We start from the raw sequence: 18,290 nt of genomic DNA, 5'->3' as shown, positions 1-18,290 counted from the left end.
AGGATCTCTGACTGAATGGGCACAGGGCTGCAGCGTTAACATCTCAGCAAGTCCAGCAACACAGTGCTCCCCCCGCGCTGCCCCCCCCCCAGCCTCGCTCAGCGCTGGGGGGTGTCTGCACAGAGCTGGTCACAGTTTAGCCACAGGATGTCACAGAAGTGCGTGAGGTCAGTCAGGTCAGTGTCGCTGTTTCCCCGAGGTCTGGCTGATATCCTCACCCGCCCCCCCTCCCCCGCCCCCCTCCCCCGCCCCCCAGGGCCAGGCTCCTGGGCTAATAGTCCCACCTGATGTGCGTGTTCACTTGGTGTTGGGCCCCAGAGCCCCAGGTGTGTACCCTCTGGCCACCCCTCCCCCCCTCAGCCGGAGACGTCCTCCACGAAGGCTGCAGCCTGAAGGATCCGTAGGGATTGTACATGTACGTGGAGCTCGGCCGGTATTGCCTGCTGCCGGGGCCCAGCGGGTGGGCAGAAATGTCCCTGAAGCTCTGTGCCCCCGGAGGGCACGGGGTGTGATAGGGCAACAGGAACGAGTGTCTGCAGCCAGACATTACATCACTCACTGCTCCCCAAGGTTGGCCCGAGTCACCGGCAAACACGGCTCTGTAAGAGAGACAGTAACAAGGCAGTGAATAACAATAATAATCATTGTGTTTGATATAGAGACTCATCACGTGTTCGAGACACCCCCACTCGCCCGCCCCCACCCTCTCTTACCCGTTCCCATTCCCAGCCCCAGACCAGGGCCCGGGTCTCCCTGGTGGACGCCGGGGGTTGGAAGGCAGAGAATCCAAGCCTTTATTTCTGTGGATCAGAAAAGGTTTCCCTGCATGAGTGGCGGCCTCGGTAACAGCCCCCCCCCCACCCCACAGCCTGGGTAACAACCCCCCTCATCAACCACCAACACCCCCCCCCCCCCAAAACACAAACAACAGCTCACATGCCTTGAACCCCACTGTGACCCCAGTCAGTGAGAAGATCACACGTGCACACACAGGCACAGGCACTAATGCGCACACACACACCCATAGACACCTCACAGACAGGTGTACGAGTCCAAGCACAAGGAGGAGAGAGAGGGAGGGAGGGAGGGGAGTGAAGTCACTGAGACCCTCACCTTCGCCTCTGGCCTCTCAGCAAGTCCTCAATGTAATTCTTCCTCTCTATGCGGTGCCCACGAGATCGATTAAACACTTGAAGGGAAATAAAGGAAAGTATTTAGTGAGTGTGTGCGTCGCCCCACGATGGGGGAGGGGCTGACAGCGATGATAGACACTTACACTCAATGGCTGAATGCGGGTCCATCCCATCCACATCGATCAGGTACCTGTAACAGCAACAGGCACAGGGTCCATACAGTGTACAGCAACCCTCCACCACCCACCCACCGCCCCCCTCACCACACACACCCCCCCCACCCACCCTCACACACCCCCTTCCATCCACCCACCCCTCCCACCCACACACACCCCTTCCACCCACACCCCCTCCCCCACACCCCCTCCCCCACCCACACTCCCCCACCCGAACATCCCCACACACACAGTCCCCTATCCACACTCGCCCCACACACACCCCTCCGCCCACACAGTCTCTCCCTCTCCCCACCATTCCCTCTGTTGGAGATGAGCTCCTGAGCAGAGTCCAGGTGAGATGTTCTTACCTACAGATCAGGTAACCCGTCCTGTTAACCCCGTGAGTGCAATGAACTCCAATAAGTTTATCTAAAAGCAGACAATTTGGAAAAACTGTTATAAAGGAATTGTGGCCAAGCTTTCCTGCTGCTTGTCCAGCGAGAACTCCCCTCCCCATTAGGGCTTTGGCTGCAGAGTTAACAGGAGCTGAGGGGGAGCATTCCTTGCCCCCAGTGACTGGTCGGCCCTTCCAGGCCCTGCCCATGAGCCAGGCCGGGCTGTGCTGCCATCAGCAGTGAGTGCCCTGGGATACTGCGGCCCCTCCTGGCTCAGGAACCGGGGCTAGAGACCGTCCGGGGTGGGGGGGGGGGGAGACTCAACTCCCACATTCAAAGTGCATCAGCTTGACACCGGTTCAGCTCCAAGGAGACGCCACTTGGGAGATGGGGAGGTGCTAGGACCTGAAGGGAAGTGTGGGCAGAGACAAGGACCTTGAAGATGATCTGCTGGGAGACTGGGTAACAGCACCCCCCCCCACCCCACCACCACACTGTTGGGGAGTGAGTGGAGGCTGGTGAGGGCCAGGGCTGTGGGTGTGAGGAGTTGATGTGAATGGTGGAGTTTGAGAGCTGAAGTCAGCCTCAGAGCAGCTGTTGCCAGGCGCTGAGAGACACAGTGACATTTTACCTACCAGCCCTTGGTTACCCCAGCAGCCCCCCAACCCCTCGTCCCCAGGGGCCAGGCTCACCGTTGTGTGTGTTGGCCTGCAGGTACTCGCTCACGGCCTGTTTGAAGTGTGAAATGGTCTCGGGGTTTGGCACCGCGTGACCAGCAGTGAATATCTTCTCGAAATGTAAATACTCCGGTAATTCCTGGTGAGAGAGGCAAGGAATCAGCTGTGTGTATTGTTGACCCTATGTAATGAAACTTCCCCCTGTGTCAGGCAGGTCCTTACCGCAGGATCGTAATAGCGATCAGTGCAGGTCAGGTCGATAATCTTGCCCAGAGTTTCCTTCTGTTTCTCAATCCGTCTCACAAGATCAGCCGGAGTAAACACCTGAGCTGGGTGCAGCTTGTTTTCAAACCACTAAAAGCCAGAACAAACATATTAAAGTAATAATCCTTCTATTTGATATTGTGCCTTATCACGTCTTTGAGACTCAAAGCCCTTCACAGAATACACTTTAAAGTGAAGTGTATTTTGTGGGCGAAACATGGCAGCCAATTGCGCACAGCAGCGTCCCACAAACAGGCGTGGATTGAGTGACCAAATTATTGTTTTTTTGGAAGGGATTATTACCCCCAGAAAACGATCCACCAATCGACTAACAACAACAACTACAACATCAACAACAAAATGACATTTGCAAAGTGCCTTTCACGTCAGGAGGACGTCCCAAGGCGCTAACAACCGGGTTCCTATTTACTGCTGGGTAGAGGCGTGTGGAGCAAGGAAACTTTAACCCTGACCCAGGTCTCTCTCGCTTGTGAGGCAAGTGTCTAACCACTGAGCTACAGGTCTCCACAAATCTAAAGCCTGGCTCAGTCTCTCACGCTCTCACCTCCAAGTCAGAAGGTTGTGGGTTCAAGCCCAAGTTTGAGGATTCTGAGCTCACAATCTAGGCTGATACTCCCGAGTACCGCTGGGGTGAGAGAGAGAGAGAGAGATAGAGAGCTGGATTGCTGGAGACACCGTCTTTCAGATGAGACGTTAAACCAAGCTCCCATTTGTTCGTTTAGGTGGACGTTAAAGATTTCATGGCAAGCCTGAAAAAGAGATGGGAGTTTCTCTCGGGTTTCCTGGACGACAATCCCTCAGAGAGAACTGGTCTCTCGCTTTGCGGCTGTTGTGGGGATGTCGCTGTGTGCAAACTGTCTGTCGTGTCCTCTCGTTTCTGTCCAGGTGTGTAACAACAGCCACAAATTACATTTGTAAAGCGTCAGGAGGACAGGTCAGGAGGACAGAAGCCAACACTGACCTTCTGCAGAGGAACTTTAAACGCAATGAACCTGGTTCCTGGGAGACGTCGCCCGAGAGGTGCATAATCTTTCCATCTGCAAAAGCAAGACACAGAGTGATATCAGCTCAAACCCTCCGAGCAGAAAAGCCAGCGATCTCCTCGCTTCAAACAATAAACGCTTTCATTTATACATGGCCCTTCCCGTAGGATAGCGTCTTGCAGCACGCAACTGGCTCTACTGGCTCTCCCCCCCCCCCCCCCCCCGGCCTGGGCTCTCCCCCACCCCCCCCCAGCCTGGGCTATACCCCCCCCCCAGCCTGGGCTCTCCCCCCCCCCCCCCCCCAGCCTGGGCTATCCCCCCCGGCCTGGGCTCTCCCCCCCTCCCCCCGGCCTGGGCTCCCCCCCCCCCAGCCTGGGCCCTCCCCCCCCCCACCTGGGCTCTCCCCCCCTCCCCCCCGGCCTGGGCTCCCCCCCCCCAGCCTGGGCCCTCCCCCCCCCACCTGGGCTCTCCCCCCCCGGCCTGGGCTCCCCCCCCCCGGCCTGGGCTCTCCCCCCCTGGCCTGGGCTCTCCCCCCCCACCTGGGCTCTCCCCCCCCGGCCTGGGCTCTCCCCCCCCCACCTGGGCTCTCCCCCCCGGCCTGGGCTCTCCCCCCCTGGCCTGGGCTCTCCCCCCCCCCCGGCCTGGGCTCTCCCCCCCCCGGCCTGGGCTCTCCCCCCCAATGGGGATGCAGGGCCTCCTCACCCCGAGCCCAGGCCCCGGGCCTCGGGCCCTCCCCTCACCTGTCGGGGACGCCTTTCTTGGGCATGTTGCCGTGAGCCCGCGCTGCCGGCGGACAGTGATCCCCGCTCCGCGGCCCCGGGACCCGTCTGGCACAGCCCACGGCAACAGCACCGGCCCACAGCCTGGCCGCCACCGGAAACATACCGCCGGAAACACACTGCGCACGCGTGTCAGTCCCCCGCCACCATCTTGGTGAAGTAGACACCCCCTGCCGCCATCTTGGTGAAGTAGACACCCCCTGCCGCCATCTTGGTGAAGTAGACACCCCCTGCCGCCATCTTGGTGAAGCAGACCCACCCCCGCCGCCATTTTAGTGAAGTGGACCCACCCCGTCGCCATCTTGGAGGGGTAGACCCGCCTGTCGCCATTTTGGTGAAGGAAACCCGCCAGTCGCCATCTGTGGGGAAGAGAACCTTCAGCACAGCCTGAGCCACACGTGAGCACTCGGAAATTGAGTCTGGAACGTGCGGTTTAAACGGAGAAATTGGTTAAAGTTGGGAAGGTTCCGGAGTTTACTGTAAGGCCTCAGACCTTCCCTGCTCACAGCTCAGACAGTGGCCACCAGGTGGCGCTTTTCCCGCTCCAACCAGCAGGTGACATGTTCCCGCTGTGGCCACGAGAGGGCGCCAGAGTCACGCCATTGAGTGGCCAAAGCCTTTCCTGCAGCGACAGTCAGACCCTCAGTCACAATAATAATAATAATAATAATAATAAAGCTCTGAGCGGAGAAGGTCCCGGCGCTCGGGGTCAGACTGTGGAGGGGTTTGAAGGCGATGGCGTCAGAATTCCGCCTGGTCTGAGGTGGTGATTATTGATAACATGGACAAGAGGAAAAGATTTAATCCAACACAGAATTGCCATTTTTCATTTTAATAACAATTAGTGCAATTGTAATAGCTTATCAGGCAACTTATATACCAAAATATACACATTCATTTGAAAATATAAAGTATTTTCCTCTTCAGGAAATGAGCAGGTAGTGAACCAGAGGAAACACAACGTTTATTGCTTTCCCGGAGAGACTGTGAATGTGGAGCCCACGAGAGACTAAACCGGGGGCCGCACCTCATGGCCCCCCCAGGCCCAAGGCATTGGCTGTGTGGTGGTCAGTGACATGGTTCAGTGTAGGAGAGTCTGATGGGGGGAGGGAGGGTGGGGTAGGTTCCACCACCCAGTGTGGACCTTGGCTCATCCCAGAGCAGCCTCCGCACTCCTCCACCTGCTTCTCGGCTCTCACTGTGTAAGAACCACACCGGCAGGACCAGAAGGTTGTGGGTCTGAGCTTCTCACGTCAGGGACTCTGAGCTTAGAGTCGAGGCCGGTGCTGGATGTAAGCGTTTGGGACGTGACCTCATTAGTGACACAGGACCTCTGTCTCGAACTGTAGCAGCTGCCCCATGAAGCTGACGTTGGGCGAGATGACTTCTCTCCGCCGCTTGACAAAGTCGAAAGCTTCCTCCAGGCGCACTCTCTGCGTGCGGATTAGATAAGCCAGGCAGATAGTGGCCGACCTGGAGATGCCGGCCTGACAATGCACCAACACTTTGCCACCCTGGTCCTTCACAGCGTCTGGGGAGAGGAGATAAACCATCGTTATTAATAAGAATAATAATAACCTACGCATTTGATATAGCGCCTCATCAAGTTGTTCAGACGTCTCAACAACAACAGCAATAACTTGCATTTACATGACATCTGAGAGCATTTCACAGAATATACCGTAAAGTGTTGTGACTGTGTATTTTGTTGGGAGAAACGCAACAGCCAATTGCACACAGCGGTGTCCCACATCATATTATGTCTCTTACCGATGAAGTCAATGGCCTCCTGGAAGCAGGCGCTGATGTCTGCCATATGGCTGTCCTCCACGGGGAGGCTCTTGTACTGAAAGTCGCCCTCAAAGCAGTTGGGGCAGGAGGAGGAGACGTTGAGGACGGCCGTGATGCCCAGAGACTCAAGCGTTTCCTTCCTAGAGGAATGGAGGGCACTGCCCAGGTAAAGGGAGGGCAGGATCTCCACAGGACCTCCCTGTAAACACACAATGTCAGCTCATTACACCAATACACACTCACCGTCAGCCCATTAATACACACACACACACACATACACACAGGACATCCCTATAAACGCAGCCACACTGTGAGCTTGGTACCCCAACGCTAACACACCCCACACTGTCAGCCCATTAACACAACACACAGAATCTCCCTGTAACACACCACTGGGAACTGTGTTGCTGAGAGCCTCACCTGATCGTACAGTGGGGTTCCCCTAGCGATCAGGGTGGGGGTGGTTCCCGGCTGCTGGCAGGACGGTGGCTCAGTGCACAACTCAGGAAACAGAGAGAGGAATGTCTCGTAGCCTCCTGTGGAGAGAAAGTCAGGGAGATCAATAATCATAATAATATAATTAATAACATCAACACAATGTCCAGCTCCTGTGTACAGAGGACTTTCTGGGAGTAATAATCCATTCCAAAAAAAACAATAATTTGGTCACTCAATCCACGTCTGTGTGCACAATTGGCTGCCACATTTCGCCCACAAAATACACAGTCACTACACTTTACAGTGTATCCTGTGAAGCGCTTTGAGACGTCTTGAAGACGAGACAAGGTGTTATAATCACAGGCAAGGATTAATATATGAATATTATGAATTATTATTGACTGTAATGACTGACCTTTGAGGAAGCAGATCTGGGTGGTGCTGAGGTCTATTTGTAGCTGGAGGGTGTTGAGAACCAGTCTGGCTGTGCTGTCGTGGCTCAGTGTGGCTGTGCTCAAGCTCCTCTCCTCCAGCACCACCAGCCGGGGGTAGCGACCAGACCTCAGGCCAGCTCTCATGCTGCTCTCGGGGAGCATGGCCTCCAGGGTCAGGGTACCCTTAGCCCTGCGCTTGATGATGCTGTTACAGTAGACGTTGTGGGAGCCCCTGATGTGAGAGGTGTTGAAGGCCAGGAAGGAGCGACAATCCAGAACCACCAGATTGTTGTCTGTCATCAGCAATTCCACCAAACCTCGGCTCCCTATCTCCAGAGTCTCCATCAACACCATGGTCTGAGGCGTCAGTTGGTCTCCGTGTCTCTGTCTCTGCTGTCACTAATTGCTTCCCCCTCTGGTCACACTTAACGATCGATTCTGCAACAAATAAAGTAATAATAATAATAATATTCCTCGCATTTGATACAACGGCTCATCACGTCTTTGAGACGCCTCAAAGCGCTTCACAAAGTACAGCTCAGAAAGTGTAGTGACTGTATTTTGTCGGCGAAACAATGTCAAATTGATTTTGGTGGCGGGGGGTGGGGGGAAGATGAGGGGCTGAGATCAGATCAGAATAGACACCCTCTACCTCTCCGTCCCCCTTCCTCTCCCTCTCCAACTCCTCGCCCTCTCCCTCCCACAATTAAATAAAGTTAAACATTTGTAAACAAAGAATATGGAGAGTCGCCTCTTCGATGTTTAAAGGTTAATTGGGACTGTAAGCGATGTTGGGACGTTTTTCCAGATTTACTTACATTGTAAATAATGGTGAGATTTCAGTTAATTCCAGTCCTGGCGGCTCCTGGTGATGATGATGGTGATGATGATGATGATGGTGGTGATGATGGTGATGATGGTGGTGTGAGGAGCTGAGCACAATCACCTCTCACTTTCTCTCCAACTTTAATTCTCTGCAGATGAACTGAACGCAGAGGCGCGAGTTTCAGTCTATTTAAACAGTGCGAACCCGGAACCCGCAACTGTCCATATTAGGGCAATCCCTTCAGCACGTACACCTCCATATAAGGGCCGGGCCACGCCCACACGGCTACATAAGGTGTGGGGACACGCCCACACGTCTATATAAGGAGGGGAAACCCCCCCCTCTCGCCTGGTGTACATTCCCGGCCCCGCCCCGTGACACAGAAAGTCCCCTCTGAACAGACACTCACTGGAGGATTCCCCCCACACTCTGTAAAGCGGGGAAATTTACTCACATTCCCCCCCCACCCGCCCGCCTCCCCCCGCCCGCCCGCCTCCCCCCACCCACCCACCTCCACCCGCCCCCACCCGCCTGCCCGGCCCCACCCACCTCCCCCCGCCTCCACCCGCCCACCGCCCGCCTCCCCCCGCCCACCCGCCTCCCACCCGCCCGCCGTGTGTGTCAGCCCGGCGCAGTGGGTAGCGCTCTCTCTCTCTCCCCCCCCACCAGCGCTGCACTGGAGCGTCAGCCTAGACAATGTGATTCCAAGTCCCAACATGGGCCTCGAACCCACAATCTTCTGACTCTGGCAGAAGCGCTACCCACTGAGATAAGAAGCTGCTCTACATGAATTGCAAGATTTATTTATTATTCAAGAAACCTCTTAAATGGCCAAATATCAGAAATCTCAGAAGCAAAAATAACTCACTTTCATTTCTCTATTCTGTGAGTTATTGGATATTCCGCCCTGAGGGGAATTTCAATTTTCTTCCTCATAACAAGAACCACAACTGTGATATCTGCCTCTGCTTCTCAGTGACTCACTGGCTTCTTACACTTGCTCCACATAACAGTCCCAGGGTTGTTTCTGTAAGAGCTTCCAGTCATTTATGATGTGTCAGCCTGTGTGATATGTCAATCAGCCTCGGTAGCTCTCTCGCCTCTGAGGCAGAGGATTGTGGGGACCTGCCTAATGGTGATGGGTCAGACGTCAGCCTGTTTATGGGTTTGAGCCCATGTCAGAGACGCCTACCTTCGGATGAGACGTTAAACCTCACTCACTCCCTATCCGTGCCCAGTTAAGTTGGATGTTAAAGATCTCCCACGGCGCTGTTGGGAAAAGAGAATGGAGTTTCTCTCTCTCTCCGCCGGGGTCCTGGCTGACAATCCCCCAAATAAAATCAGTCATTCTCTTCATGATTGTTTGCGGGATGCTGCTGTGCGCAAATTGGCTGTTCCCCACAAAAACACAGTCACTTTACGTTATATCCCATGAAGTGCTTTTGAGACATCTTAAAATGTCTCAAAAGGGTGGGGGTGGGGGAAGCGATGTTTGTTTGGCAGACAGTGAACTGCAGATAAAGGAAGTTTGTATGTTAACGAGTTCAGGAGCTTTGACGTGTGATGTTCTGTTTCCACTTGATACCCATCTGAGAGGAACAGATTGTTCCACTGTCTGTCTTCAGCATCCGTTAAAAATAGCAACACCACCACCACCACCTACACACACACACACGCACTACACACACACACAATCACCACACACCCTCCCACAGTGAGTTGTGAGCGTTGGTTTGAGTTCCTCAGCTCCAGTTGACGTTTACTGGGGTTGAGGAAGGGACAGTTGGTTTACGTAAGACTTGAAGATCACAAGACCACAGACTGTGTGTGTCTAGGCTTCGACACCGAGAGATTCCCTTCTCAGCTCCAACCACTGAGACGATCACTAACAACAACAACAACAATCACTAAACACGCCCACAACTAGAGCCGAGGAACTCAAACCAACCTCAACTCTCAGCTTCTCAACTCATTTTCCCAACAAATGTCTCGACATGTGAAGGTGTCTGTGATGGGGCTCAGATCTTCGGTTTGATGTTCCTTGTGGCTGAGGCAGTTATACTTCAGCCGGGTGTCTGACACACACGGAAACCCGTCACCGTGACCAGCCGGGTGTCTGACACACACGGAAACCCGTCACCGTGACCAGCCGGGTGTCTGACACACACGGAAATCCGTCACCGTGACCAGCCGGGTGTCTGACACACACGGAAACCTGTCACCGTGACCAGCCGGGTGTCACACCACGGAAACCGTCACCGTGACCAGCCGGGTGTGACACACACGGAAATCCGTCACCGTGACCAGCCGGGTGTCTGACACACACGGAAATCCGTCACCGTGACCGGCCGGGGGTCTGATACACACGGAAACCCGTCACCGTGACCAGCCGGGTGTCTGACACACATGGAAACCCGTCACCGTGACCAGCCGGTTTGGGGGGAGCTCAGAGTGTGTGTTGGGGTAACTGCTGGAGTCTAACCAGCTAAAACCATAGCTTGGCCATTGATATCACTGTCTGACAAGCTTTCCCGCCCTTGTCCAGCTCGGACCACCTTACCCGTTAGTTAGGGCTTTGGCTGCAGGGTTAACAGGAGCTGAGGGGGAGGATTCCCTGAAGCCACTGATACCCGATGAGCCTCACAATTAGTGCGAAGATGTTTCTGACAGAAAGCAGAATGTGTGTTTACAGGAAGTGGTGTAGTATCTCTCGCGTATCGTGCCATCTGCAGAGAAAGTCACCATCACACGCATGTCACCATGGAAACCATCGACACGGGTTTACACGTGACAAAGGCTCCCGCTCTGTGAGGCGTGTCGCCCACTCTCAACTCTTACAGTAACATGGAGACAATTTCAAATAGCTCTAACCCTGAATTCAGGTCACAACAGCTCAATGGCTTAATACATACACCTTACTTATCACGTCATTGAAAAGCCTCCAAGCGCTTCGCAGGCTTCGCTGTCAAGTGTAGTGACTGTGTGTTTTGTAAGTTTGACTTTTGTTTTGATTTCTGTGTCACCGACTCACAAACTTTCCAACAAGTCAGGTCTCTCATCAAACGGCAGAAATGCTGCAATTAACACAGCTGTTTGTAGGAATCTGCCTGTACGTAAATTGGCCGCTCTGTGTGTCCACAAAATACACAGTCACTACACTTTGAATCCTGTGAAGCGATTATAATAATCATTGTATTTGATATAGCGCTTTTCACGTCGGGAGGACGTCCCAAAGCGGTTCACAGAATATACTGTAAAGTGAATTGACTGTATATTTGTGGGCGAACGCGGCAGCCAATTGCGCACAGCAATTATTATTCACCAGACGCCGATCTCCAGTCCCTCACAAAGGTTATAACATTGAGAAAGCAAACCTTCAACAAAACTTCTGGATAATAATAATCTTTACATTTGATTCAGCGCCTTATCGTGTCGTCAGGGTTGTCTCCCAGCGCTTCACAAGATATATTGTAAAGTGTGGTGACTGTGTGCTTTACGATTGAAAGTAGGAGTCAATTTGTGCACAGCGACGTCCCACAAACAGGTGTGAAGTGAGCGAGTGATTTTATTTAGGTGATTGCCGGCCAGGACACCGGGGGAGAGAGGGAGAGAAACTCCCTTTTCTTTTCCCCAAAACCCCGAGGGAATCTGTAACATCCACTTGAACAGACCTCAGTGTAATGTCTCAACTAAAGGACGGCATCTCTGACAACGGAGCACACTCTCTCTCTCTCCCTGAGCTGGAGCGTCAGCTTAGACCGTGTGATTCCAAATCCCCAACGTGGAGCTTGAACCCACAACCTTCTGACTCAGAGGCGAGACATAGAGCGACTGAGCCGGGCTGACACCCACTGAGCCGGACTGACACCCACTGAGCCGGGCTGACACCCACTGAGCCGGGCTGACACCCACTGAGCCGGGCTGACACCCACTGAGCCGGGCTGACACCCACTGAGCCGGGCTGACACCCACTGAGCCGGGCTGACACCCACTGAGCCGGGCTGACACCCACTGAGCCGGGCTGACACCCACACACAGCGTTGTTCACTTGGGAAAATCTTGGAGCTGAAAAGGGCTGAATTGACTGATTTTGTTAGAACTGAAAAGGTTTTAATATATAACTCAGTCACACACACGCGGGTCAGGCTGGCACAGGAAGCCGGGCAATGCTATGTTATTGTCGTCTGTGTTCCTACCGCACAGAGAGACGGTTGAACATCTGTTATCAGAGCCGCAAACTTCCTGTCACTAACCTACTCTCACGGCTCACATTCTGACTCATTTCCTTGTCACAGGGAAAGGCAGAGACAGCGACACAGACAGAGTGGTGCTGACCAGGTGATATGGACGGTGTAAGAAGGAGCTGGAGCCTGCAGGGCAGGTGCTGTGTGTGTGTGTGTGTGTGGCCTGAGGGAGAGTGAGTCAGAGACAGGAGCAAAGTGGAAAGTTTGTGAGTCAATCACAGGCACAAACTGACATTTGTCATCGTCTCGACCTGGGCTTATCCTTACCCAGACACTAGCAACAGCCACCTACCTACACACACACGCACACATACACCTACACACACACATGTACACATACGCACACATACACCTACACACACCCCTACACACACAACTCTAACATCACACACCTGGAGATCGGGAGGTCAACAAGGACAGTAACAACAACACATGGCATCTATTCTGCAACGCTTACACCGGGAGGTTCTAAACCATCTGCACCACTCCCCAAAGAGCAATTCTTTCAGTCCCATTTACCTGTCATCTCCCCCTGTACCTGAGGTATTTATCTTGTTCCCTCTTGAAGCTAATATTGATTCTGTCTCATCCCCAGCTCCCAGCTGGGAGTTCCATACACTCACCGTCTATGTGTGAACATCTCCCCTAACCTCCCGCTCTGTGATGTAGATATTTAGGGTTTTATGTCAGTTGATCACTGGAGAACAGTTCAGTCTCTATTACACTGGAAACACTAGATGGAACCAATTGAAATCTTGGGCAAATTTCCTTATCCCACACGCCTAATAATAATCTCTCCAAAATAAAACAGTGATAAATTGGTCACTTCAATCCATGACTGTTTGTGAGACACTGCTGCGCGCAATTGGCTGCCGCGTTTCGCCTACAAATATACAGTCAATTCACTTCACAGTATATTCTGTGAAGCGCTTTGAGACGTCGAGAAGACGCGAAATACGCTATATCAAATGCAAGGATTATTATAATGGCTTAATTCCTCACAGCAGTCGGGTGTGAATTGTCAAGTGCACTTTGACCCAGTCACACTGGAATTGGGAGGGGGTAGGAGGAAAACATCTTTCTCAGGGGTTTCTGAAGGTCACCCTTTCTCTGTTCACTTCTCCAAAGTTCACCTGTTTGTCACGTCCAAAAAACATGGGGGTAACAAGACTTTGCGAACACCTTGTAGGTTGTGAGGGTTGAGAGTCCGTTGGCTGTTGCTTACGCACATTTGCCTGGAAACTGGGAACTGGTGTTGGGTGGGGAATGGAACGTGGATCCCCGTCTCTGGTACAACAGCCACTCAATGACATGTGTGTGGGGGCGATGGTGGAGCTGCACAACATTCTGACGGCAGAATAACAACAGTCCTGAGATCGCCGGGAAGGTAGAAGTGATTTTTTGATTCCATTTATAACCCCGGCCACTAACAACAACAACAACAACTTGGATTTATATAGCGCCTTCCACACCGGACGGCGTCTCAGAGCCATTACCAAAACCCAATCTTATCTCAGATCAGCGCTCTCCCACTCACCTGATCGTTGTTTGCGGGACGTTGCTGCGGGGGAGGGGGGAGGGGGGCAATGTGTGAGGAGGGAGGTTTGGATTGGGGGATGTGGTGATGGTGGGGACTGTGTGTGAGGGAGTGGGGGCTGTCAGTCTGGGGAGAGGGGGAAGATTTATGAGGGTGTGTGTGTGTGTTGAAGCGCCGGCAGGTGGCGCTGCGCTCCTTTCCCGCCCAGTCTGGCACCGTTGCCGTGAGGAGCCCCTCCTTCCGCCCCGCCCACATCCTCAGCCCCGCCCATAACCCACGGTCCCACCCATAGCCCCGCCCATAGCATACGGCCCCGCCCACAGCCTTAGCCCCGCCCACGGCATCAGCGCCACCGAAACCTATAAAAGCTGCCGCCCCGCGGCCCGCGCTGCAGCCCCGGCCCCGCCCCCCGCGAACACCAGGCCTCAGCCCGATCCCCGGCCTCGAGTAGTAACAGCAGCCGCCGCCATGACGATTTACCGGCTGGTGCTGGTGCGGCACGGGGAGAGCACGTGGAACCAAGAAAACCGCTTCTGCGGCTGGTTTGACGCGGAGCTGAGCGAGCGGGGCCTGGCGGAGGCTCAGCGCGGGGCCGAGGCCCTGAGAGACGGCGGCTACCAGTTCGATGTCTGCTACACGTCGGTGCTGAAGCGGGCGGTGCGGACGCTGTGGCTCATCCTCGACGCCATTGACCAGATGTGGCTTCCGGTCACCCGCACCTGGCGCCTGAACGAGCGTCACTACGGCGGCCTGACCGGCCTCAACAAGGCCGAGACCGCGGCCAAGCACGGGGAGGCGCAGGTCAAGATCTGGCGCCGCTCCTTCGACACCCCCCCGCCCCCCATGGACCCCGATCACCCCTACTACCAGGTCATCAGCAAGGTACAGACCCCCTGACACAACCCCTCACACACACCCAGACACTACCCGTCAGAGAGAGAGACACACACACACACACAGCGGATCAGGACATCGGGAAGGTACAGACCCCCTGACACAACCCCTCACACACACCCTGACACAACCCGCCAGAGAGAGAGAGACACACACACACACAGCGGATCAGGACATCGGGAAGGTACAGAGCCCCTGAAGTTGTGAAAGCGCAGAGACAGTGAGTTTGTGGTTAATGTTTCCCAATTTGTTGGGCAGATTCTCTCTCTCCCCCTCTGTCTCTCTCCCTCTGTCTCTCTCCCCCTCTCTCTCTCTCCCCCTCTGTCTCTCTCCCTCTGTCTCTCTCTCTCTCCCTCTGTCTCTCTCCCCCTCTCTCTCTCTCTCTCTCGTGGTGGGATGTGCAGATCCTCACGTCTCTCTCGGTTCAGTGATTCACTTCGCGCTCATTCATCCGGAGATTGTAATGTGAATAAATCTCTCAGCGCCACATGGCGCGATGGCTGTGCGGAGCCCGGACAGTGCCCCCCCCCCCCCCCCCCCGGGTATCAGTCAGTGTTTGTATTAACATATCTGCAGAGCCACCACAGCATTGGCTTTACACACGTACACAGACTAACATGTAATTCAGTCTGTGGCTCAGTCGCTCACACCGTCACCTCAGAGTCGGAGGTTGTGGGTTCGAGCCCCCCATGTTGGGCACTTTGAGCTCCCAGTCCAGGCTGACGCCTCAGCGCAGTGCTGAGGGGAGAGAGAGAGCGCTGCATTGTCAGAGATGCCGTCCTTCGGATGAGATGTTAAAGATCTCGTGGCACTGTTGCGCAAAGAGAATGGAGTTTCTGTCTGTGAGAGAACCCAAAACCTCCCGACTCTGAGCGAGAGTGCGAGCGGCTGAGCCGGGCTGGCTGTTAGTGACGGTGATTCGGGAATCGAGGTAAAACTGCCAACTGTTTTAATGAATTATGTTAAATCTCTTTGCTGCCCGTCCCCAGGAGCGGCGTTACGCTGGGTTGAAGGCCGGGGAGCTGCCCACATGTGAGAGCCTGAAGGACACCATCGCCCGGGCCCTGCCCTTCTGGAACGAGGTGATCGCGCCACAGATCAAAGCCGGGAAACGTGTCCTGATCGCAGCTCATGGCAACAGCCTGCGCGGCATCGTCAAGCACCTGGAGAGTAAGTCAACTCCACTGTGTAGGGGGGGGGGATGTGCAACAGGTCTGTGTTAGCGGTATTGGACATAGGCTTCAAGCCTCTTGTACCCTAGCTGGGGGGTGAGAGGGTCATGCTCTGTATGCCCTGGGGGGGGTGGGGGGCAGGATTTGGGCTCAATGCAGTGTGGGTTACGGCTGACATTTAGGTTAGAGGACAGCTGTCTGGCCAAACGATGAGAGACCTCACCCACACTCTGGGTCACCGGCTTGTGTGGTAGCTCAATGTCACTCTGTGCAGTTGAGCAGAAGCTGAGGCCCCAGAAAAGGGCCGTCTGTGCTGCTCACCGGAGTCGATTCACTTTATAGGATGTCCTGTGACATCTCAAAGATGTGATAAGGCGCTGGGTCAAATACAAGGATTATTATTATTGAGCGAGGGAGGGAGGAAGGAGGGAAGAATGTAGTGTTCGCTGCTGTTCAGGCTCCAGTGTTAATTTGGAAGGAAGCTGCAGAGCCAGGAGACAGTAAAGGTCGAGGGTTACGTTGCTATTTGTGTCCAGGTCTCATTCTCTCTTCCCAGCACTATAATCAGCTCCTGGTGCTAAAGATAGAGGCAGGAGAGTAAAAGGAGAGAGAGCAGCCTGGCTCGCAAAAGGTCACCGGCATTCCATGGGGACCTGGTGCTCGATCCCAGCCCTGAACTGACTATCAGCAAAGGGTACAGGGCAAAGGGATGGCCTGAAGGCATGGGTTGAACCTAAATAAGGTCTTAAAGTCTCCGAATGCCCTTTAGATACAGCAGGTGTCAGCCTGACTCACGGCTCTCGCACTCTCGCCTCCGATTCAGGAGGTTGTGGGTTCGAGCCCCGACATCGGGGAATTTTTGCTCACAGACTAAGCTGATGTTCCAACCAGCCATCAAATGTGATGTTGAACGGCTTGGTGTGTGTAAACCCATATAAACCCATGTTGTTGTCCACAGATATGTCTGACGCGGCGATCATGGAGCTGAACCTGCCGACCGGCATCCCCATCCTGTATGAGCTGGACTGTAACCTGAAGCCGACCAAACCCATGCAGTTCCTGGGCGACGAGGCCACTGTCAAGGCCGCCATGGAGGCCGTGGCTGCTCAGGGAAAGGTCAAAGCCTGAGCCAGTCTTGAATCCCCCACCCCGAGCCAGCACTGAACCCCCATTGCCCTGCCCGCGTCCCTCCCAGAGCCGACACTGATCCCCATCCTGTCTCCCTCTCACTCCTGGACACTGTGCCTTTGTGATCGAATAAATTAAACATTACACAGTTCAAGTTTGGTGGATTATTTCTAAAACTCTTAGTTCATTCGCTCAAATCTCTGGAACTCTTTCCACCCCATTCCTAAGCTTGCTTTTGAGCACACCCTGTTCTGTGTCTAACACTGTCGCTCTCACCCTCAGACATTGCTCTATGTGCAGGTTGCTCTATAACTACACTGGATTTAGCTCCCTTTCCCCCAACGCCGTCCCACCTTTCCTGTGTCACGGGGAGAAGTAAGCAGGTCAGACAGAGCGCAGAGCCAGAGACCATTGGTTTCCATCAAGAGACCTCAAACAAGAGTATCATTGGGTCTTTGGCTCAATCGCGAGCACTCACCTCTGAGGCAGAAGGTTGTGCGTTTAAGACCCACACTGAAACACTAGACTTGTCAGGCTGACTAAAGAGAACGGAATTTGTCTCTCACCTGGTGTACTGGCTGCCAATTCCACTCACTTCTCACTTTCCCTACAAAATAGTCACTACGCTTTACAGTGAAGCCTTTGAGATAATAATCCTCGCATTTGATATAGCGCTTTTCATGTCGGGAGGACGTCTCAAAGCGCTTCACAGAACACACTAAAGTGAATTGGCTGTAAATTTGTGGGTGAACGCGGCAGCCAATTGAACACAGCAGTGTCCCACAAACAGGAATGTGGATTGAAAATTACCAATTTATTTTTGGTTTTGGAGGATTATTATTAGGCTCTGTGTGGAGTAAGGAAACTTGCCCAAGGTTTCGCCCTCTGCCTGGAATTGAACTCAGGTCTCTCACTTGCAAAGCGAGTGCTCTAACCACTGAGCTACAGGGCTCCACTGTCTGGATTTGATCAGTTTTTACCAACAACCACAGTCGGTGCATTTTACAGTGTAATCCTATGAAGGGCTTTGGGACGGACATTCTGCTGATGTGAAAGGCGCTGTCGCAAATGTAAGGATTACTGTGAATTCAGAGTGAGGGTTATCTGCAGTGTGACTGCCCTGTGATGAGCCGCAGCTGTTGGTCCCTGAGCGCAGCCCTGGCGCTGGGACATTGCTCTGGATCTGCCAGGGTGGGAGCGCCATCTGGTGGCGGAGAGTCATTACTGCAAAGGACGGGGTCCTGGCTGTGCATGGAGGCCGCAGGGCTCGGCCCCGGCACCTGAATATATTAATACCAAACCTTTCATTTGATGCAGAGGAGCAGGAGGAGGCCATTCAGCCCTTTTGAGCCTGTTCCGCCATTTAATTAGATCATGGCTGATCTGTACCTCAACTAATCCTTTCAATTCCATTTT

The 18,290-nt window shown here is 54.0% G+C and overlaps 3 protein-coding genes across 3 annotated transcripts; 1 reads left to right on the top strand and 2 right to left on the bottom strand.

The window, feature by feature from the left end:
- Positions 1–251: 251 nt before the first annotated feature.
- On the bottom strand, positions 252–4,552 carry LOC103187820 (RNA/RNP complex-1-interacting phosphatase). The gene is made up of 9 exons (XM_042344523.1): positions 4,372–4,552; positions 3,610–3,685; positions 2,586–2,717; positions 2,379–2,502; positions 1,660–1,720; positions 1,277–1,323; positions 1,114–1,189; positions 714–800; positions 252–599 (listed from the first exon to the last, which is right to left on the bottom strand). The coding sequence occupies exons 1-9, from the start codon at positions 4,512–4,514 to the stop codon at positions 272–274; spliced, it is 1,074 nt and encodes a 357-aa protein (XP_042200457.1). The 5' UTR covers positions 4,515–4,552; the 3' UTR covers positions 252–271.
- A 674-nt stretch (positions 4,553–5,226) lies between these two features.
- On the bottom strand, positions 5,227–8,175 carry LOC103187819 (dual specificity protein phosphatase 4). The gene is made up of 5 exons (XM_007907484.2): positions 7,892–8,175; positions 7,055–7,511; positions 6,622–6,737; positions 6,181–6,400; positions 5,227–5,941 (listed from the first exon to the last, which is right to left on the bottom strand). Exons 2-5 carry the CDS (start codon positions 7,425–7,427, stop codon positions 5,727–5,729), a joined length of 924 nt encoding a protein of 307 aa, XP_007905675.1. The 5' UTR covers positions 7,428–7,511; positions 7,892–8,175; the 3' UTR covers positions 5,227–5,726.
- Positions 8,176–14,067: 5,892 nt separating this feature from the next.
- Positions 14,068–17,025, top strand: LOC103187818 (phosphoglycerate mutase 2). The gene is made up of 3 exons (XM_042344574.1): positions 14,068–14,562; positions 15,564–15,744; positions 16,705–17,025. The coding sequence occupies exons 1-3, from the start codon at positions 14,149–14,151 to the stop codon at positions 16,872–16,874; spliced, it is 765 nt and encodes a 254-aa protein (XP_042200508.1). The 5' UTR covers positions 14,068–14,148; the 3' UTR covers positions 16,875–17,025.
- The last annotated feature ends 1,265 nt before the right edge of the window (positions 17,026–18,290 follow it).

The sequence above is a fragment of the Callorhinchus milii genome, unplaced genomic scaffold, assembly GCF_018977255.1.
Source record: "Callorhinchus milii isolate IMCB2004 unplaced genomic scaffold, IMCB_Cmil_1.0 Scaffold28, whole genome shotgun sequence".
Classification (NCBI taxonomy): domain Eukaryota; kingdom Metazoa; phylum Chordata; class Chondrichthyes; order Chimaeriformes; family Callorhinchidae; genus Callorhinchus; species Callorhinchus milii.
Note: the sequence above shows the minus strand (reverse complement) of the source record. Positions and strands in the feature narration are given on the sequence as shown.

Coding starts and splice junctions, on each gene's coding strand:
- LOC103187820 (XM_042344523.1), bottom strand. CDS start 4,514: ATGTTTCCGGTGGCGGCCAGGCTGTGGGCCGGTGCTGTTGCCGTGGGC. Junction 2,718..3,609: donor TTAAAGTTCCTCTGCAGAAG/GTCAGTGTTGGC, acceptor TCTGGCTTTTAG/TGGTTTGAAAACAAGCTGCA. Junction 1,324..1,659: donor ACGGGTTACCTGATCTGTAG/GTAAGAACATCT, acceptor TTGCTGTTACAG/GTACCTGATCGATGTGGATG.
- LOC103187818 (XM_042344574.1), top strand. CDS start 14,149: ATGACGATTTACCGGCTGGTGCTGGTGCGGCACGGGGAGAGCACGTGG. Junction 14,563..15,563: donor ACTACCAGGTCATCAGCAAG/GTACAGACCCCC, acceptor GCCCGTCCCCAG/GAGCGGCGTTACGCTGGGTT. Junction 15,745..16,704: donor CATCGTCAAGCACCTGGAGA/GTAAGTCAACTC, acceptor TGTTGTCCACAG/ATATGTCTGACGCGGCGATC.
- LOC103187819 (XM_007907484.2), bottom strand. CDS start 7,427: ATGGTGTTGATGGAGACTCTGGAGATAGGGAGCCGAGGTTTGGTGGAA. Junction 6,401..6,621: donor GAACCCCACTGTACGATCAG/GTGAGGCTCTCA, acceptor GTGTGTTTACAG/GGAGGTCCTGTGGAGATCCT. Junction 5,942..6,180: donor GGAGGCCATTGACTTCATCG/GTAAGAGACATA, acceptor TCCTCTCCCCAG/ACGCTGTGAAGGACCAGGGT.